Below are 21661 nucleotides of genomic sequence, written 5' to 3'. Positions count from 1 at the left end.
CCTGTGACCTCCCCCAAAACAAAAGGGGAAAGAAAACCAAAATACCAAATCCAATTTGTGTTGCTCATATACTCACTGGATCATGATCAGACTCCCAGTGGGCAGCCCCTTAAAGAAAACCAGTCCTTCCCCGCCCCCACCAGAATCCATCAACTGTGAAGATCTACACTTCAGCATCCCTATCACAATTTAAAAAAAGAAAAAGAAAAAGGAATGTGATGTCTGGAGTGATGGTACATGCCTATTATCCCAGTATTAAGAGGCCACCTTGGGAGCTGGAGAGATGGCTCAGAGGTTAGGAGCACTGGCTGCTCTTCCAGAGGTCCCGAGTTCACTTCCCCACAACCATATGTTGGCTCACAACCATCTATAATGAGATCTACTGCCCTCTTCTGGTGGGCAGAGGTATGTGCAGACAGAACACTGTATAACATAATAAATAAATCTTAAAAAAAGTGAATCCCTGTCTTTTTTTTTTTTTAAGATTTATTTATTTATTATGTATACAGCATGTATGACTGCAGGCCAGAAGAGGGCACCAGATCTCATTACAAGTGGTTGTGAGCCACCATGTGGTTGCTGGGAATTGAACTCAGGACCTCTAAAAGAGCAGCCAGTGCTCTTAACCACTGAGCCATCTCTCCAGCCCCCATGAATCCCTGTCTTAACGAAAGAAAATAAAAGAAAAAATTAGTCCATGCAGCTGTAATTTGAGGGTCATAGGGAGACAGAAAACCAATGAAGCAATCTTATAGGAAATCTTTTTTACTTATTATTCATTTTGTGGATGGATGTTTTGCCTGCATGTATGTATATGTACCATACGTATGCTTTGTCCCCTAGGAGACCAGAAGAGGGTGTCAAATTCACTGGAACCAGAGTTACAGATGGTTATGAGTCACCATGTGGGTGTTGGGAATTGAACCCAAGTCTTTTGGAAGAGCGTCTAGTGCTCTTAACTGCTGAGCCATCTCTCCAGCCCCACAGAGCTGCTGCTGCTTCTTCTTCTTCTTCTTCTTCTTCCTCCTCCTCCTCCTCCTCCTCCTCCTCCTCCTCTTCCTCCTCCTTCTTCTTTTCTTCTTTGGTTTTTTGAGACAGGGTTTCTCTGTGTAGTTCTGGTGCCTGTCCTAGAGCTTTTTTTCTTGACACATTCTCTATTCTCTTCTTATCTGCCCCCTGTTTATACATTGCCTCTTTGCTACTGGGTGCTGGAATATCTTTGTGAACACTAAGTCAGCTTGAAAGGGTGTGGTATGTGGGTGTGCACAGGGAGACTGAATGGTAACTGTGGCTAAAGCTGGACATTGATGATGCTATTTAAGGCACAAGACTGTCTGGAGTATTTCCAAATATAAGCAAATCCACAGGGGAATAAGAGATACCAGAGACTATCAACAGCAGCAGCTACTTGCACAGTGGACAAATGCCAAGTTAGGAAGCACTGAGTGCTTGCTGGTGAGGAGAGACAGGAGGCCTAATTGCTCATTCAGTTTCTAATTCTTTTTCAAAAAAGTTAACATTTATTAGCTGGGCGGTGGTGGCGCATGCCTTTAATCCCAGCACTGGGGAGGCAGAGGCAGGTGGATCTCTGTGAATCCGAGGCCAGCCTGGTCTACAGAGCGAGTTCCAGGACAGCCAGGGCTATGAAGAGAAACCCTGTCTCGGAAAAAAACAAAACAAAACAAAAAAAACCAAAAAAAAAAATTTAACATTTATTTACTTATTCGTGTGTGTGTGTGTGTGTGTGTGTGTGTGTGTGTGTGTGTGTGTGTGTGTTGTTTTTGCCTGCCTGCCTGCCTGTCTGTCTGCATGCATTCAAATGCCTACCTTGTGTGTGGAGGTCAGAAGACAATTTATGGGAGTTGGTCATCTCCTTCCACCATAAAGACTGAGGTTGTCATTGTCTGACAGCAAGCACCTTGCCATCTTCCCACTTACATCCCCCCTTCTTTGCTTTTTGAGGCAGAGTCATGGCTGCCTTTAAATCTACCATGTAGCTGAGGATATCTTTGAACTCTCGGTCCTCCTGCCTCTACCTCCCTACTGTGGAAATTACAGGCCTGTGCTTTGACTTCTGTTTTGCTCGACTTCTTTATCTGTATGATGGATTTCACCAAATTCTTCTGTCCAGATTAAGAGGAACAAATGGAAGAGTATTTATAGTCTCTAGCACATTATAAGAACACTCATCTACTTTCCCTTACATAAACCAAACAGAAATGTGCTTAGAGGGGGTCATTGACTACTGAGGTCAGAGAAGGCTTAGGATGAGTTCTGACTGTAGCTTGTTGTCTGGTTGTAACAACCTTCACATATTGGGTACCTTCCACTTGCCTGCCACTGCTGTATTTCTCCAGTCCTCATAGCACTCTGTGATGTAGATATCCCTCAAGCCATTTTACAGATGAAGGAACAGACTCAGAAGTGTGAGGTGAATGGTCCACACTGTACAGATGCCAAGAGAATCAAATGCAAGATCAGAGCTCCTCAAACCAGACAGTGGTAGTAGTTTAAAATTGGTAGTAGTTTAGAAACTGAAGGACTCAGCCTCAGGGGTCAGTATTTAGGGCCACAGGAACCGTCAAGGAGTCAAAAGAGGGAACAAGAGCAAGGAGTAGGCACCACTGGGGTGGAGCTGGACAGAAGACATGAAGCCCCAAGACAGGAAACACAAATCTAGTTGCTGAGAGTGGATAGAGGTGGTTATTTTAGGCCTGGCAGTGGTGGTGGTGGTGGTGGTGGTGGTGGTGTGGTGGTGGTGCACACCTTTAATCTCAGCACTCAGAGGTAAGCAGATTTCTATGAGTTCGAGGCTAGCCTGGTGTATGGAGTGAGTTCCAGGGTAGCCAAGACCACATAGAGAAACCCTGTCTCGAAACAAAACAAAACAAAGCAAAACAACAAAAAAGAAGTGGCCATTTTAGTAAAATTTTTCTAGTCTATTTGTTCTAGAAACCTTAAGAGCATGGTATAGAGAATTCAGTCAAGAAAAGTTGCTTTGGGACTGTGAAGGCCCATCTGGTAAAAACACTCCGAAGGCCTGATAACCTGAGTTTTATCCCTGGAAGGAAGGAAGCCATGGTAGTATGAGAAGAACCAACTCCTCAAAGTTTTGCTCTGACTTCCACATGCAGACCATGGCACATGCAGGACACACACACACACACACACACACCCACAAAACCACACCATGTACATCATATACACAAAAAATAAAAATAAATTTGTGTAGCTTTAGTGAGCTTGGTGGTGCACACCTGTAATTCACATATACTTGCTTCAAAATCAAGGCTGTTCTTGGCTATGTAGTGAGTTCAAAGACTGCCTGAAACCCTGTTTCAAAAAGAAAAGAAAGAAAGAAAGAAAGAAAGAAAGAAAGAAAGAAAGAAAGAAAGAAAGAAAGAAAGAAAAAGCAAAAGAAGGCTGGTGAGATGGCTGGGGGTTGAAGACACATGCTAGCAAGTTTAACAGCTGGAGTCTGATCCCAAGGACCCATATGGTGAAGGAAGAAAACTGACTCTCCAAGGGTGTTCTTTGATCTCCACACATGGGCCCTGCCCCAAAAACAATATTAAAAATTCAAATTGAAATAAAAAGAAAAACAGCTTTTATAGTTAAAACATCTTTTCTTGGCTGGGTGGTGATGGCACATGCCTTTAATCCCAGCACTCAGAAGGCAGAGGCAGGTGGATCTCTGAGTTTGAGGCCAGCCTGGTCTACAGATCGAGTTCTAGGATAGGCAGGGCTACACAGAGAAACCCTATCTTTAAAAAAAAATCTTTTCTTTAGAGTTGGAGCCCCAAAGAGTGGGTCTGGACCTCCCCCCCCAATTGCTCAGCCCAATACCTGTCCTAGAAAGGGTTTAGTCTAAGTGAACTAACAAGATTAAATACATGAAAAAGAGTTCTTGTAAGTTAACCAGCAGTTTGAGCCTCTGTTTCCCATTCTCCAGTGTGGCAATTATAGCTACTCTATGGGGCTGACTCTGATAGAGATTATTGGCATGACTTCAGGCACATGAATAGGTAATGTACCTTCTCTGTTTTCCATTGGGTAAAGTGGCGATATTAATCATTTCTAGCTTAGGAGAGGGATGTAACTTAGTTGGTAGAATGCTTGCCTCGCATGTACCAACATTTGATTCCCAGCCATCCATAAATCATAGGTTGGTGACATACACTTGTAGTCCTACACTAAGACGTGGAGGCACTAAGAAGTCCCACCCACTTTTTTAAAAAATTTATTTATTATTATGTATACAGTGTTCTGTCTGCATGCACCCCTGCCCACCAGAAGAGGGCACCAGATCTCATTATAGATGGCTGTGAGCCACCATGTGGTTGCCGGGAACTGAACTCAGGACCTTTGGAAGAACAGCCAGTGCTCTTAACCTCTGAGCCATCTCTCCAGCCCCGCCACCCACCTTTTTTTTTTTTTTGTGGGGAGGGTATCATTTTTACTGTGATGTGTGAGTGCTGGTGGAGACTAGAGGACAGCTTGTGGGAGTCAGTTCTCTCCTTCCACACTCTGAGTTCCAAGGATTGAACTCAGGTTGTCAGGCTTGGTGGCAGGTACCGTTAGCCACTGAGCCATCCTATCCACCCAGAGGTCTTACTAAACAAGCCATCTTACCCATAGGAGACTCTGTCTTAAAAAAAAAAAAAAAAAGCCTGGTGTTGGTGGCACACACCTTTAATCCCAACACTCAGGAGGCAGAGGCAGACAGATCTCTGAGTTTGAGGGTAGCCTGGTCTACAGAGTGAGCTCCAGGACAAGCACCAAACCTACACAGAGAAACCCTGTCTTGAAAACCAGAAACCAAAACCAAAACCAAAAGTGTATCCACCTTGTTTTTTTATGAGGATTAAATGAGTTAATACATACAAAGTAGAAATGTGCCTAGGGTATAAAGGATACCAAAACGTATTACTGTCTGGCTCAGAAGTTCTGCATCTGCTGTAGGTGGTCCTGGCAATCCCCAAGATGCCTACAGGAGAACTCGTTGGTCCCTCACCCCTCCTTCCTTTTTGGGTAGGATAATCTTTTCAGAGAAGTTCAGTTTATGGGTCAGTCTAGGCCAGACCAAAGTGAGAAAAGAACACTGGGAGCTGGTTTCTTTTTGTTGTGAAGAGCCTTTAAGTTGGGTCCTGCAGAACTTCGACCTCCTCACCCCTAACGCCCGCGGGAGATGGCTGAAAAAAATAGGGCGCCCTCTTCTGATAGAAGGTGGGAACAGCTTTGGCCCAGAGTTTCTGGGATGGGCTTTTCAGTGTATCACTACCTGCAAGGTGGGGTTTCTTTGTTTCCTCAGCTCCTTTTGTTGCATGCTGTAACCGGCCATAGAGAGCAAAGTTCGAGGGAAAAGCGCCAAGGCTGGGGCAAAACTGGCTTAATGTTTCAGAAGTGCAAAGCTGGATAGTTCGATTAGAATGAGGGTGGAAGACTGGAGAACCAGGTCAGGGAAAGAAAGAAATCTGGACCCTGCTGAATTAATTTTATGTTCTTTCAACAGGTGATGGCATGCAGCCAGAGGTAAGATGACAAGGTAACTTATCCAACATGTCAAAACCAGGTGTCCAGGGCCCTTCTGGCTATTCTCACACAGTCAGAAATAGTGGGGCCAGAGTAGACCTGGAGAGGCTTGCCTTCTGGAGACGCTAGATGATCAGGAGAGCCAGGGGTCGCGGTCCCCAAAGCGGGGAGGAGCCAGTGTAAATACGGGCCCAGTTTCCTCTGTAAGATCCGCCCCAGACGCGCCAGCCCCGCCCCGCGCCGTTGCTGCTGCGACCCGCCCCCTTCACTCGCCCCCGGGCCGGGTGGGGGCTCCAGGTTCCCGCGCCCCTGGCTGCCGGTCCAGCCCCCTAGCCACCAACGCTTGGGTGAGTAAGGGAATGGCCGGTTTGGGCTACAGGGTAACCTCACTCGGGGAGCCCCGCCACGAGGTCCGGCCTCCGCAGGCCTGGAGTCCAGGTGCCTGCCCGCCTTGTGCACACACTCAGAACCCCGGGAACTGTAGGCGGCCAGACGCTGAGCCGACCTCCTGCCCCTTGCCCGCTCTGTGGTGGGGCTAGATGTGCTGGGATTAAGCGCTGTCTTTACTCCGCAGGGCCTCCTGCTCAAGATACCTCCAGGCGCTGCGGATGGAGGCGTGGGGGAGCCTTGGAACCTCATAGTCTAGTTTTGAATTCCAGCTCTGCCTGTGGCTTTGAGTAAGTGTTTTTTAACCACCCTGAGGCTCAGTTTACTCTTCTGTGAAATGGGAACTCAGAGGACAGAACCTACTCCTAAAATAGATAGGATTATAAGAGATTGTATATCAGGTGCTGAGGTCAAAATGTGGATTCTGACAGGAAGGTGGTAGTGAGATCTTTGGGGACATTGGCTATGAAGTGGGATACTCCTAAAAGCAGCAGTTTTTAGAGCCCTGTGTGTGGTGCCTGTAATCCCAGAACAGGAAGGCAGAGACAGGAGGATTAGGAGTCTCCATCCAGCCTGGGCTACACAGTAAGACCTTTTCTGCACACACCACACTAAAATAAAACAAAGTAAAATCGACTGAGGAGTCCCAGTGAAGAAGAGAACGCTAAGAACAGAACTTCAGGCAGTGTGCCCCTAAAACTGAGATAGGAAGCAGGGACCAAGTTGGAGGGGCCTTAGAAGTAATCTAGACCTTGTGTTTTATTCCTGTTGTACAATTTGAACCAGGCCCAGGATGGTTAGGTGACTTGTCCAAGGTTACACACCTAAAAGGGAGAGGCCAGACACAAAGGCAAGAAGTGGAACCAACTCTCCTGTTTGTTTCTGAAACTGTCCTTGCACCAACTCCTGGTCCCTTTCTTGGGTCAGGTCTCTTTAATCTGAAGATCTGGTCTTCTGTTAGAGGAGCCCAGAGGTTCCCAGGGGATTAGGAGGAGGACTGGTTAAATCTACTTCAAATATAGTCTAGGTGTGGTCTGGGTGGGGAAAGCGCTCCCATCAAGGGCCCCATTCAGGGAATGGGTTGGCTGTGGGAGGGTCATCAGTGCCACTTCCAACTTCTCGGGGAGATGCTTGACCAAATATTTATTAGCCCAAAGGGAAGGAAGGACTTGAGAATTTGGGTTGGGCAGCCTGGTCTAGCCTGGCAGAGAGGTATTGGGAAGGTAGATGAAAATGCGGAGGTGTGCCCACCTGTTTCTGGAATGCTAGGAGGCCAGCCTGAGATCAGAGTTCTGTGTAAGGGTGGGGCCAGAAAGAGTCATGGCTTGAGACCAGAAGGGCCGGTTTTTTATGTATCTGGAGCCAGCTATAGCTTGGCACCAAGAAACCTAAACTCGGGGAATGACTGTTCCCCATGCTCAGCCTTGAGGAAGAGATTCTCTGCCTCTTGGTTTTTCTCCATCTTTACAATGGGAACAGGCAGATTGGCTCATTTATATAGTATGAAGAAGTATTTGTTTGTTTTGTTTTGTTTTTTGAGACAGTGTTTCTCTGTGTAGCCCTGGCTCTTCTGGAACTTGCTCTGTAGACCAGGCTGGCCTCCAAAGATCCGCCTGCCTCTGCTCCTCAAGTGCTGGGACTAAAGATGTGCACCACCATGCCAGGCATATTTGTTTTCTTTTGTTCTTTGCTCACTCCAGTCCTAATCTGACCTTCCCGTCTAGAGTTTGGGTGCAGAGAGAAAGGGATCAAAAAGTCAGAGTTGAAATATATGGCTCTTTATGGACCCTACATTTCCTTACTGCTGACCCTGAGTAAAATCCTCCTTCAGCTTCTCTTCTCTACACCAAGAGGGGTTGGGCTAGGGTTGTTAGTGTGTACTTAGCTCTTATTTTGTTTGTTTGTTTCTTGAGACAGAGCTTCTCTGTGTCACAGAGCCCTGGCTGTCCTAGAACTTGCTCTGTAGACCAGGCTGGTATTGAACTCACTGAGATCTGCCTGCCTCTGTCTCCCAAAGGCAGAGGGATGGGACAAAAGACACATGCCACTACTGCCTGGCAGAAACTCTTGTCTGAGGGAAAAATCAGTTTTCAAGAACCTTCACCTCATCTCAGGAGGCACTGGGTACTGGGAAGCCACCAGAAGCTGACCAAGCAGTTCTGACCTATACACAGCAAGACCAGGCTATCACCCGGCCTGATTCTGCAAAACCTTTCACCCTTAGAGCACATGAGGCAGTAGGCAGGGATAATCATGGGACGGAGGTTCTGTCAGCTTCCATGGAGTCCCTGCTGCCCTGGATTGCTGTGGCTGCATAGAGCACCCCAGAGTCTGGGAAGGGCCTGAAAGTGCAGCAGGGCCCGCACCGGTGAGAGAAGCAGTGAGAACTGATAGGCCATGAACCAAGAGGCTGGGGCAGAGACTTGGGGGTGCGAGTGGGGGTGGGGAGACATGGGTCAGTCTATTTACCAGTTGGTTTTAAGTTTGGTTCTTGAACCAATGAAAGACTAGCTAAATCAACTACTGTAGTCTAAGGCCTGTCTAGCCAGGCAGAAGGTTGAGGAGAAGGCTGTGCAGTCTGTTTCAAGCTTTATCTTAGTATAGATGAAGTTCACCTTCTTCCCTCAGAAACTGAAGTTGAGTGTTGCTGTGGGATTCTGAGTCAGTCTTCCTTTTCCAGGACAGGAACTGTAAGAGTTTAGGAGTCTCTTCACACTCCTACCCCAAAGCATAGCTAGTGTTACCTCTGGGCCCTCAGTCCTGCTGCCTGAGACCCTGACAACATGCCCTCCATCCTCAGGTCTGACAAGATGTACCAGGTCCCACTGACACTGGACCGGGATGGGACCCTAGTCCGGCTCCGCTTCACCATGGTGGCCCTAGTCACGGTTTGCTGTCCACTCGTCGCCTTTCTCTTCTGCATCCTTTGGTCCCTGCTCTTCCACTTCAAAGAGACAACGTCTACACACTGTGGGGTAGGGCTTGGCGGGCACTGGTGGCTCATGTTCAGACCCGTCTGGATCTTTTCTGAGATCCTGATTTGATATTAATGGAATTAGCCAGTTCTCCTGTAGACTCCATCAAATATCCTGGGCTACTGGGTGGTGGTGGGTTGCTTGTAAATGGAGGTCTCATGAATTAGGCCCCTCTTCATTCCATGAAGGTTCTAGGAACTGGGGTCACTAAAGCTGGGCAGTCCCCAAACCCAGAACCTGGGCCAGGTTTAGAAGTTCACACCTTTAATCCCAACACTTGGGAGGCAGAGGCAGGTGGATCTCTGAGGCCAGCCTGATCTACATAGTGACTTCCAGGCCAGCCAGGGTTATATAGAGAGTCACTGCTTTAAAAACAAAGAAATAAAAACCCAGAATCCAATCACTGCTTCATAGAGGAGCAGATTCAGGAGCTCCAAGGTTTCCTGGAGGGTGAAGGGAGGTTAGGACTGGAATAGAGGACATTGTAGGTCTCACAGTGTGTTACTATGGGCTTATTTATGCCTGTGTTCATGGGAATGCAATTTTGTGCATGTATGTGTCTGTCTGTGATTGTGAGGGACATACCTATATTTAATGGCTTTAAGTAGGATTGTGTGTGTGAGAGAATGTCAGTCTGTCTGTGTGGAGACCTAGTTATGTGCATGAATATGTGTTCTAGGGTAGGTCCCATGCCCTCTGAGGGTGCTTAAGCTATAAAGAGAGATTTGCGAGTTTCTTTCTCCGTAAAATATCAGAATAAATAGGTGAAGACCGTGTTGACATCTACTAGACTTATTCTCTGACCTACAGTGCTGCCTGAGACCCAGGGAGTAAGTTTCAGTTTCTATGTCCATAGAGAGGTTGATGATGCCTGCCCTTCTCCTTTCCAAGGCTAGTATAGAGCTCCGGGTAGAGACAGCATGGGAAGGTGGGTTGGGGAGTGCCAAGGGTGGAAAACAGGAGGAGGAAGAGAATGAAAGGAAGAAAGAGATCATAAGGTTAGGAGGTGGGTCAGGAGATGAGCCTGGGCATGGAGCTTAACTAACGTTAGAGAGGGCTCTGAAGGCCCCCCCAGCTTCCTCTATTTGATCCTCACTCTTCTGTGAAAACCATATCTGCCCATCTGCTCCATAGGTGGTCTAGGTCTAGCAGAGGATCCTGTCTGGGAGTTTGAGGTGAGGGCTCACTTCTTTTGTTCAATATGACTTGAATTTTTTTTTTTTTTCTGATTTGAGGAGATGAGCCTTGACTGAGGGCACATAGTCTGATGAGAGATATCAGAGGGGATAGGGAAGCAAGAGATGGTGGTGGCTCATGCCATAATCCCAGCAGTAGAGAGGCTGAAGCAGGAAACTGATTCACTTGAAATCAAGGACAACCTGGGCTAAAGAGTGAGACTATCTCACTCCACCCTCCAATAAATAAGTAAAAAGTAAATAGAAGGAACAGGAGTAGGAGAAAAGAAAGTAGCCAGGTTAGTGGTTCTCAACCTGTGGGTCGTGACTCCCACAGGGGTCACATATCAGATATCCTGCAAGTCAGATATTTATGTTATGATTCGTAACAGTAGCAAAATTACAGTTATGAAGTAGCAAAGAAATAATTTTATGGTTGGGGGTCACCACAACCTGAGGAACTGTATTGAAGGGTCACAGCATTGGGAAGGTTGAGAACCACTGAGCTGGGTGATCTAAGATCATTTCCTGCCTTAGTGTTTACCTAAGATGTGTTCCCATTACCTAACTCCTGTCTATCCTGAAAATCCTTTCCAAGGTGTTTCCTCCTCTAGAACACCTTGCCTAGCCTCTTTGAGGCAAACTTAATTCCCTCTTCTAAGTACCTGCTATTCTTGGTGTTAATTACCTACATATTTGTCCTACCATATCTGTATCTGTCTTCTACACCATACTGGGATCGCCGTGAGAACAAGCACCGCACTGCGTCAGAAAGTATTTGTTGGGTAAAAGGATAGGACTTCCCAGTCTAGTGGTTGGGAAAGGCAGATAGTCCAAACAAAATTAAAAAGGTTTTACAGCTTATAAGTCAAACTGAGCAGGCTGTTTGCTCTGCCCTTCCGACTGGCCCTGAGGGCTAACGGGACCAGTGACCTCAGCCTACCTGATACCCACTACCCACTCTTGGCATACCAGCTAGGGAACTAAAGCATGGGTAGTTGCTTGCCTATTGACCCTGGGAATATTCCACCCCCACTCCCTTGAACTCTTCTGTTGGATATTGAAGCTTTTCATTTATGCTTTGAATTTTTTATCCAGAATATCTCAGGAAGGGCCAACCCTAGGAATAAAATAAATAACCTAGAGTAGCACACCATCACCAATGATGTCGCCTCTGCTTACACATCCCAAGTAACAAGGAGCTCCCTTTTTTATGTGTGTGTGTAGCTTTGGAGCCTGTCCTGGAACTCACTCTGTAGACCAGGCTGGCCTCGAACTCACAGAGATCCATCTGCCTCTGCCTTCCTAGTGCTAGGATTAAAGGCATGTACCACCACCCCGCCTGGCGGAGCTCCCTTCTTTAGGTAACCTATTCTACAGAGGTTTAGTAACTGACAATGAGCACACTCTTTTTTTTTTATAATAAGCATAGATTTGGAGGAGGTGATTTTTTTTGAGACAGGGTCTCACTATACAGTTCTTGCTGGCTAAGAACTTGCTATAGAACAGGGTAGCCTTGAACTTATAGAGATCCACCTGCCTCAGCCTCCCAAGTGCTGGGATTAAAGGCGTGCACTACCATGCTTGGTTAATAGATTTTTTTTTTCCCCAAATGTCTGCCCTGACCTTGGCTCTGTTGTGATAACCATAGCGCTGTGCTCTCCTGTCACTATATCAGCCCTGCAGAGACGAGAAGACAGTAATGGAGACCCCCGAGTCTGTCCTAGGAGAGGAACTCTCATTTTTGGAGGGAACCTTCCTCCCAGAATAGGGTCTATAGGCTCCTTACAACCCTAAATATGTCCTTGGACTCAGTCCAGTTGGTAACTGTGTTGTCTTTATTGGGCCCAAATCTCGATAATAGGACTTGAGCTGACCTGGGAAATACAGGCACAAGTAATACTGTTTATTCCTGTTTCTATCAGACTTCGGTTGACAAAGCCCAAGCTATCATTAGCTATTTCTGTACAGGTACAGGCTGGACACTGATACCTCCTATTCAGGCCTGTCTAGAACTCTTTCGGATCTGATCCTATTTTATTTACTGTGTGTGTGTGTGTGTGTGTGTGTGTGTGTGTGTGTGTGTGTGTGCGCGCGCTCAGGCACATGTAGTTGTGCACACATGTCCCGTGGCACACATGTGGCAGTCAGAGGATAACTCTGAGAGTCAGTTCTCTTTGTCTACCTTTCTATGAGTTCTGGGGAGCTAACTCAGGTCATCACGCTGCATGACAAGTGCTTTTACCCTTCGGTGGCCACCTCTCTGGCCTTTGATTCTCTTTATGCAGGAGTAGTCAGCTCTCTTAGTGGAGCAAAAAAGAGATTCCCAGTCATGTTTCAATCAGAAAGAGCTGGATCCCATTCTTCTTTCTCTTTTTCCCTTTCTAGAAAGACACTTGTCTCCCCTGGACACAGTATTTAGAAAGATCTCCGCCTTCATGCCCGGCAGAGAAGCTCGTGGGCTGACCTTAGTCACTATCACTTCTTACAGTTGCACAGTGTTCTGGGATTTATGAGGTGGCCTTGTTGATTCTGAGAAGGCTGTGTGCCTGGGCAGGCGTGGAGAACTTGGTTTTGTGGGCGGAAGGCAGGCCCTGAGGACCTGGAGGTGGGACCCTCTGGTTTGAAGCAGTTTCAGTCTGGCTGGAGCCCTCAATCCCAGCCCAGGATTCTTCAGCACCCAGTGTAAGTGTTTCCTGACCAGCCTCCCATTCCACCCCATTCCTGATGAAGAGCTAGTCTGGTAGACTAGGGTCCGCTTCCTCCTTAATGGGAGGAAGTGTGGGGTCCAGGGAAAGATTTGGTCCTAGGCCTTTTAATCCAAAGCCATCTCTGTTTGCCTTAGCTTGCCCCAAATGGAGCCCAGCTGGAGGAACCATGGTGGTCAGGGCCAGAGGGGCTGTGGGGTGGAACTTCTCTGCCAGGAAGGAAAAAGGAATGGGAAAAGGCCAGCTTTCCGGGACTTGTGCTTACCCTGGATGCAGGCTTCCTGGCTTTGACTCAGTGCACTAGCTGAAGCTGAAGGGAGAAGGTTCCGAAGACCCTCATATTTCTCCAGATTTTGGATTGGTAGTCCTCTCAGAGGGGAATGAAACGGATATTTGGTCCTCCATAGGATCAGAGTGCTGCTGCCTGCGGCTTAGCTCATTCAGAGCCTGGGGGTGGAATGGCTGGTAACCTGTGGTTCTACTGAAATGGGCCGAGGACACTCTCATTGTTCCTAGTTGAACATGGGTGAGAAGGAGGAATGTGATCAGACAGGGTCAGTGGGAGGGCTTAGCTAGGCTGAGCCAAGGGTCCTTAATTTAGAGCCTTAAACTGCTAGATAACAAAAGGCTTTAGTCCAGGCACTGGATCCTGGCATAGTTCCGGGCCTTTGTCTCCTCCTCTGTGTGATGGGAATAATGACTTTTCCACTTCTGATCCTTCTCAGTTGCCGTGAGGGTTGTGAAGTGAAACCATCACAGTTCCAGTGTTCAGGCCCTGCGATCTGCTTCTTGTCCAGGCTCTTTAGAAGGTGGAACTAGAGCATCAGTGTGCCATGGTTCCCAAGAACTGCCCCTGCCTGTCTCTGCCACTCCTGTCACATCTCCTTTTGTTTTCTGTCCCCCCGTCTACTTATGTTCTGGCTTTTCCTTGTACCAGCTCTGGAAAAGGCTCCACTTTCCCAGGCCCCAAGTTGTGTCCCTTGCCTTGCTTGGACCACTCCCTACAGGATGTTCTCTGCGCCCTTGGACCCCGATGGGACCGTGTTCCGGCTCCGCTTCACAGCCTTTGTCTGGTGGGTCATCACTTTTCCCCTGTTCGGCTTCTTCTTCTCTGCATCATCTGGTCTCTGGTGTTCCACTTTGAGTACACGGTGGCCACTGACTGTGGGGTGAGTTTCAGGCTTCCCAGCACCCCGGGCAGGGGCAGGTTATGAGGTCGTGGTAAGGGAAGAATCGGGGAGTAGGAGGAAAAGGAAGATCAGAGAGAGGAAAGTAACCAAAGGGTTGGGGGTGGGACAGGTCAGAGTTTATGGAGAAATTAGAGGTAGGAACTCCAAGAGTAGAATCACCACCACCTCTAAGAGTTGGAAGAGGATTACAGAAAATGCCAAAGAAGTGGGGCAGAGGATGTTGAGGGCATGCGGGGGAGGGAAGGGGTTGGGGCTGGGCAGAATGGGGCAGGAAAATGAGGAAGATACTGGAGAAAAACTAGACGAGAGGAAGCTAGGGACTAAGGATGTGTATGAGACCTGGAGCTAGGATAAGTAACAGGTAGTTTTAGCTCAGATTAGGGGAACGATCCCCTAACTCTGGGATCTTCTAGCTTGGTTTCTCTATTGGCAGCCCTAGGCCCCACAACCTGGGTCCACTCAGGGTAGCTAGAAACCAGGATGGACTTCCTGCCTCCTAGATCAATCTGCGAGGTCTTTTCTGAAGGACCAGGAATACAAGTTGTGTGTCAGGGGCATGGAGATGAATATACACTTGCTCTTAGCATCTAATTCACACAAGAGACAATCCTTAGACATAGTTCCAATATAGTGAGTTGGAATTCTTTTTTTTTTTAAGATTTTATTTTTACTTATTTCTATGTGTGTAGGCATGTGCACATAAGTTCAGGTACTCATGGAGGCTGAGAGGGCATCAGATCCTCTGGAGCTGGAGTTACAGATGGCTGTGAGCTGCCTGAGGTGGATGCTGGGAACCAACCTGGGGTCTTTTAGAAGGGCAGCAAACTCTCTTAATCACTGAGCCATCTCTTGCCACTGAATTGGGATTCTTACTGTGATAAAAGGGAATACAGGGACCACAGGGCTCAGAAGAGACATTTAATCCAGCTTGGATACTGGAGACGATTTCTTTCCTGAAGGAGGGAACTTTGTTGCTGGAATGTGTGGAGGTAAGAAAGGATCATTGTGAATACCAGGCTAACAACTGTGAATTTTATCCTAAGGGTAATGGGAGCTTTAGAAAAATTTTAAGCAGAAAGAGACATGATCAGGTTTGTGCTTTAGAATTTCCTTCCAGCTTCTGAATGGAGAAAGACTAGGGATCAAGAATAGGAAAAGCAAGCCAGGCAGTGGTGGCACACACCTTTAATCCTAGCACCCTGGAGGCAGAGGCAAGAGGCCAGCCTGGTCTAGAGAGCGAGGTCTAGGACAGTTAGGGATACACAGAGAAACCCTATGTAGAAAAAAGAAAAAAAGAGGAAAAAAAAAAGAATAGGGAGACCAGTGGGAATGCTAGTGCACTGGCTTGTAGTGCTGGCGACCAACATCAAGAAGATACAGACCAGCACCAGATCATCAGGAGCTGGAGTTTTTGTCAGGTTGGTAAAAGGTTGGAGGACAAGAAGGTAGATAAGGCTTTTATAACTAGTATATGTGTGGGGGAGGGGTGGGGGGGACACGACAACTTTTGCCTGAGGCCAAAAGAATTATTCTTTAATGGTATAGTCTGATAAGGAGTGTGTGTGTATGTGTGTGCGTGTGTGCGTGTGTGCGTGTGCATGCCAGAGGACAATCTTGCGTTGTCATATCCACTTTGTTTTTAAGACAGTCTCATTTGGCTAGGCTGGCTGGCCGGTGAGTCCCAAGGATCTCCCTATCTTTGCCTTCCCAGCACTGGAATTACAAGTGCATGCCATTGTGCCTGGCTTCTACCTGGGCTCTAGGTCTCAAACTCAGGTTCTAATGCTTGCATAGCAAACATTTTACTGAGCTATCTTTCCAGTCCCTGGTTAAGGGATTTCTTGGAACTTTCCCTCTCTGAGTTTCTGATCTACTTCTCTATTAGAAAGGGGTTCTTTGCCCATCAGTGCTTTTAGCTCCGGTCTCATGGGGACGTTTGGAATGAACTGTGTGCATCTGGTGTCTGACAGACTCTGAGGTTGTTGTTGATACAGTTAGTGAATTAGGGAAACGATGTGCTGGAGAAGGAGGTGGGAATATTTACCTGGTTATGTGTGAATGTTTGTATGTGATGGATGACACAGTCCCTACTCTTAAATCCTGCCTCACCTTTAATCTGAAAGCAGTTTGTGAAGACAGCCCGACAGTCGCTAACCTCTTCCTCTCAGTTAGGGGCTGCTCCCTTGAATGCTTTCAGTTCTCCCAGTCGGCTTTAGATACTGGTCCTGTTCCCCACAACGTAGTCGAGATTGGGAAGTAGTCTTCAGAGTAAATATTCCAGGAAGGCTGCACTCAGTCACCCAACTCAGGGCATCAGAGAGGCTGTAAAAGCAAGCGCTCTCACTCACTGCCTACTGTGCTGCCTTTCCCTGTAAGTGGAAAGGGCTACTTATACTCAGTAGCCCTGTGACTCATAGCCTTCTTCTCAGGCTTCTCATGAAAGCCGTCACTTTTATACCCACTGTGGGCCCGACACTGTAGAAGCTCTACCACCGTAGAAGTGCTGTGACCCTACAAAGCCAGGTATACTGGCAAATGCTTTTAATCCCAGCACACTCAGGTGAATCTCTGTGATCTCTGTGATTCAAGGCCAACTTGTCTAGATAGCAAGTACCAGGCCAGCTGGGGCTTCATAGTGAGACTGTCTTAATTAATTAAACAAAATTAATCACCCTATAAGATAGGTAACATTATAACTGTTACCAGTGAAGACATTGGAGCTGAGAGGTGAAGGGCCTTGCTCAAGGTCACCTAGATGATAAAGACAGAGCTGGGGTATAGACCCAGCTCTTAGAGCGCCTTCTCTGAAAACTCTCTCTTAGCTTCCTCGGGCAGTGCTGTGGTGGCTGTGAGGTCCTGGCTGGCCTACCCCATGCCATGGGAGGTCCCTCCAGCATTGCCCACTGTACCAGCAGTCCAGAGGCTCATTCAGTGTCTTCTTTGGAAGGAAGGAATGGAACTTTCAGAATTCTGTTTCTGAAGATCTAAAGACTGGACCCTTCATAGAGCAGAGTCGCTGGGTTGCTAGGCTCTGCAGTGGCCTGGCTGTTGTTGAGTCTAAACGTCTGTAGAAAGTGTGGGCAATGGATTGACAGCTTCCAGTATTGGAATCTTTTACAAAAGCAGCTCTCACTTTCCAGACCTGCATGCCACACAATTCCCCAGCGAGTCCATGTGTGTTAAAGTTTGCTTCTGCTCTGTGACTGTTACCTTCCTCTCTCTCACCAAGCTTAGGGAGTGAGACTGCAACTCCACAAGAATGAGCAGTTCTAGGCACTGAGGAAGATGGACAGGATCATTTTCTTTTCTTTTTTCTTTGGAGACAGGCTTGTTTTGTAGCCCTGGCTGGCCCGGAACTCACAGAGATCCACCTGCCTTTGTCTCTGAAGAGATTAAAATGCCCAGCAGGACCATTTTCTTTTCTTTTCTTTTCTTAGAGACTTTGAATATTTTTTCTTTCTTTTTTTTTTTTTTAAGACTTATTTATTAGCCGGGCGGTGGTGCCGCATGCCTTTAATCCCAGCACTCGGGAGGCAGAGCCAGGCGGATCTCTGTGAGTTTGAGGCCAGCCTGGGCTACCAAGTGAGTTCCAGGAAAAGGCGCAAAGCTACACAGAGAAACCCTGTCTCGAAAAACCAAAAAAAAAAAAAAAAAAGACTTATTTATTATGTATACAGTGTTCTGTCTGCATGTATGCCTGCAGGCCAGAAGAGGACACCAGATCTCATTATGCATGGTTGTGAGCCACCATGTGGTTGGTTGCTGGGAATTGAACTCAGGACCTTTGGAAGAACAGCCAGTGCTCTTAACCTCTTAGCCATCTCTCCAGCCCCAGGGCCATTTTCTTAGAATATATCAGGTTAGAAGACCCCACTTTCTTTTTTTCTTTCTTCCTCCCTTCCTTCCTCCCTCCCTCCCTTCCTTCCTTTTTGTTTTTGTTTGTTTTTTGTTTTGTTTCTCTCTATAGCCCTGGCTGTTCTGGAACTTCTGAAGACCAGGCTGGCCTCAAACTCAGAGCTCCACCTGCCCCTGCTTCCTGTATGTGGGGAATTAAGGTGTGGGCCACCTCTTCTGCCTGGCAGAAGATCCCACTTTCTTAAACATGATCACACAATTAGGATAGAGATTTCCTGGAGGTCCTGGCTCCCCTCAGGACCTCACAGCATCCTCTACACATTGGCGCCCCTGCCTAGGGGAATGCATGGAGCTGGGAGCAGTGAGAGGAACAACTCAGCAGGGTAGCATTGTTCCAAATGAAGTCCAAAGGTCTGTGACTCATCCTGGTCTTCAGGACTCAATGCCCGGGACCCTGGGATGCCCACAGAGCCTTATTCAGGCACAACCCTGAGCTATCAGCACAGGGAGACCCTGAATCATATGCACACCTGCTCAAACGTGCAGGTTTCAGTTTCAAGAAAGATGGAGATAACCTTACTCTTGTCCAAATCCCAGGCAGATTAGGGAATAAACATATCAGATCTGGGACCTAAAAGTGGAAGGCTGAGGGGGTGCCAGAAGGAGAACTTGGAAGAAAAAGGGGTGGCTTTAATAGATGGGAAGAAGGCCTTCCTGGTGGGCGGGACCGGCAAACGGGATGCCTTGACTCCTGGATTAACTCTCTAGGTGCCCAATTACCTGCCATCAGTGAGCTCTGCCATTGGTGGGGAGGTTCCCCAGCGCTACGTGTGGCGTTTCTGCATTGGCCTGCACTCGGCACCCCGCTTCTTGACGGCCTTCGCCTATTGGAACCACTACCTCAGCTGTGCATCCCCATGTCCAGGTTACCGCCTTCTTTGCCGCCTCAACTTCAGTCTCAATGTGGTGGAGAACCTCGCGCTGCTCGTGCTCACCTACGTCTCCTCCTCTGAAGACTTCAGTGGGTGCCCAGACAAGGGAGGGGTGAAGGGCACGGGAAGAGGGCACAGCCCCCTTTCCTGCCTAAGGGTGAGGGTGGTGTCCATCCTCCTTTCTCCCTCCAGCCATCCACGAAAATGCTTTCATTGTGTTTATCGCGGCATCCCTCAGTTACATGCTCCTCACCTGCATTCTCTGGCGGCTGACCAAGAAGCACACAGTAAGTCAGGAGGTACGGTCTACCCCTACTGGGCACTAGGAAGCCCAGAAGAAAATCAAGGACATCTGTCCTCAGGATGTGGGTAATGATGGCTGACAAAGGACTTTCTATTAGGAACCCAGCAGAAGGGCATGGGGGTTTTGGGCCGAGGCTTGGAGAAAAGTGAATAGTTGACTTGTCAACCATTTGGGTAGTACTGGAGAATGCATAGAGGCTGGAGATGGGGCCAAAATCAAGGGTAGCAGCCAGGCCCAGTGGGTTAGAAACACTATGTCAGTGGGCTGGTTTGTAAGAACCCCCACCCACATACATGGCCTTCCTTTGCCCAACAATACCTGAAAGTGTTGGGTTGGTGGGTGAACTCCATGCATCTTTCCTACTCTATCCCACTGAAGTGGGAAGGACAAGAGATAGCTCTATTCCTTGGCTTCACTATCCCCCTAAATGCAGGGATGTGGACATGCTCATCATTTTTGCTGCCCGTCTTGTTATTTCCTTCCATGACCACTTTGGGAACCAAGGGGGGAGTCCCAGCCCTTAGGAACTAAGTCTAAGAGGGAAGCCCACCCACATATACCCAACAAGCTGCAGAGTGATCAGATAGTCCATCCTCTAGGATCGCAAGTCCTACAGCTGGAAACAGCGGCTCTTCATCATCAACTTCGTCTCCTTCTTCTCGGCGCTGGCTGTCTACTTCCGGCACAACATGTATTGTGAGGCTGGAGGTGAGACCAGGCTAGGATCTGTAAATGGTCATAAGTGACTTCAGAGCACCTGTGGTGTTTTTTTTAATAGTAGGCAGTGGTCTTGGGTACTGGCTATCATTGTGTTCTCTGTGGTGGGCTGGTAATGTGATGATTTAGGAAGTCACTAAGAGGGTAAAACGAGGTTCATCATGCCCTATTCCTTGTGTCCTCGTAACAGTGTATACCATTTTTGCCATCCTGGAGTACACTGTTGTCCTAACCAACATGGCGTTCCACATGACAGCCTGGTGGGACTTCGGGAACAAAGAGCTGCTGATAACCTCTCAGCCCGAGGAAAAGAGATTCTAAATCCTTCTCTGATGCTGGGAAGAGGCAACCCACTGCCCTTCAGAAACAAGAAGCCACTCCGGCCTTCTCCATGTCCTCTCCAGGTGGGACCTGGGGGAGAAGAGCAGGAGTGGGCGTGACAAGGCTCACCCCAGCATGCTGGTGTGTCCCCAACCCTCACAGGGATTTTCAAGAAACATCACCACTAACGGAAAGGTCCTCAGAACTGCGCTGGCAGGAAAGCTCCACCATTTGGTGCTAAAAAAAAAAAAAAAAAAAAGGTCCTGAGGTTCATGACTATCATTTAGTTTTTGACCTTTAAATAGACACTTTTCACTGAGGTTAGGAACCACTGAGCAATGGCTGCTACCTGAAGATCACAGCCATTTCGCTCTAGGTCATTCATTTGACTGATGTGTCTAGTGATCTACTAGAGTGGTTGTAGTTCTATGAATTGCCCAGGTGTTCCAGATGTATGTTCTTCCCATCAGCCTCACTGTGTTCCTGTGTATGCCTGCGGGGAAGGCTTTGCCGGCATCTCTGAGGTCATCTGATGGAAGTAGTGCTCTGTACTTGACAGATGACTTGTCCCAGAAGCATCAAGCATAGGATGTATTTTCCTTCCCATCTACAACCACTGGCTTTTTGGGCGAGCTGAAATATGCCTGTAAGCTTAGCACACTGGAGGCTGAGACGGGTGGACTGCATCAAGATCCATGCCAACCTGGGCTGCAGTGAGACCTTGTCTCAAAAATGAAATGTCAGGCATGGTGGCACATGCCTTTAATCCCAGCACAGCAGAGGCAGGCAGATATCTGTGTAGACTGGTCTATACACTGAGTTCCAGGCCAGTCAGGGCTATACAGAAAGACCCTGTCTCAGAAAAAAAACCAAAATAATCAGCCTCTAAAATCACAGGCATATTAAGACCTTTCCCTCTGACAAGGGGGCAGAGGTAGATTTCCCTATTCAAGAATGGGTTCCTTGATTTCCTTCATTTTCTGTACTGCCCCAGATCCCCAGCTTGGATTTGTATATTTTATCTCAAAGGACAATAAATTTTTTTCTTTTGCCAACAATCTGGGGTAGGTTTGTTATTCCTGGGGCTCATTTGTACATGGGAACTGAGGTGAGGAAGGGAGGGATTAAGGCTACAGCAGCCCATTTTCTGTGGGCTCTCCCTTACCCCTGCTGCCTAGTGTTTCCTATGGCTGCCCTCAGCCTCCATTTTGGTGCACACTAGGGGCTGAGCTCTCCTCTGAAATGACTCAGCCTGGAAGCTGGGCTAGCTAGGAGTCTTCAGTTGAAGCAGAGGCCTGGTTTGGGCTATAATCCTGCCAGTAAAGATCTGTCCCCTTGTAGGCATGAGGGGACAACTCAGATGTATGACTGAAAGCACATGTCTTTAGACTCATGGCTTTCAACGCCCCACTTTGGAGCCTTGACCAGGAAGTCTTTTCCTCAAGCTTTGCATCCTAGTCTTCTATGGCATCTGTGGCTGGGCCCCAGAGCTTTGTTAGGGAAATTGAGGGGTGGTGGTAGGGAACCACAATGAAGCCTACTGTCTTCTATCCCCTCTTAGAGGA

The 21661-nt window shown here is 47.8% G+C and overlaps 1 protein-coding gene across 1 annotated transcript; it reads left to right on the top strand.

Moving 5' to 3' along the window:
* The first annotated feature begins 5747 nt into the window (after positions 1 to 5747).
* Pgap2 (post-GPI attachment to proteins 2) lies at positions 5748 to 21154 on the top strand. Its single transcript, XM_052762281.1, is given in 9 exon segments — positions 5748 to 5879; positions 6107 to 6209; positions 8720 to 8895; positions 13772 to 13887; positions 13890 to 13946; positions 18591 to 18843; positions 18947 to 19053; positions 19658 to 19766; positions 19966 to 21154. Coding segments are annotated over 7 exon segments (939 nt in total). The 5' UTR covers positions 5748 to 5879; positions 6107 to 6209; positions 8720 to 8729; the 3' UTR covers positions 20097 to 21154.
* The last annotated feature ends 507 nt before the right edge of the window (positions 21155 to 21661 follow it).

Source organism: Peromyscus californicus, unplaced genomic scaffold (genome assembly GCF_007827085.1).
Source record: "Peromyscus californicus insignis strain IS unplaced genomic scaffold, ASM782708v3 Scaffold_4__1_contigs__length_199733344, whole genome shotgun sequence".
NCBI classification, from domain to species: domain Eukaryota; kingdom Metazoa; phylum Chordata; class Mammalia; order Rodentia; family Cricetidae; genus Peromyscus; species Peromyscus californicus.
The sequence above is the reverse complement of the archived record's forward strand: the minus strand, read 5'-3'. Positions and strand labels throughout refer to the sequence as shown.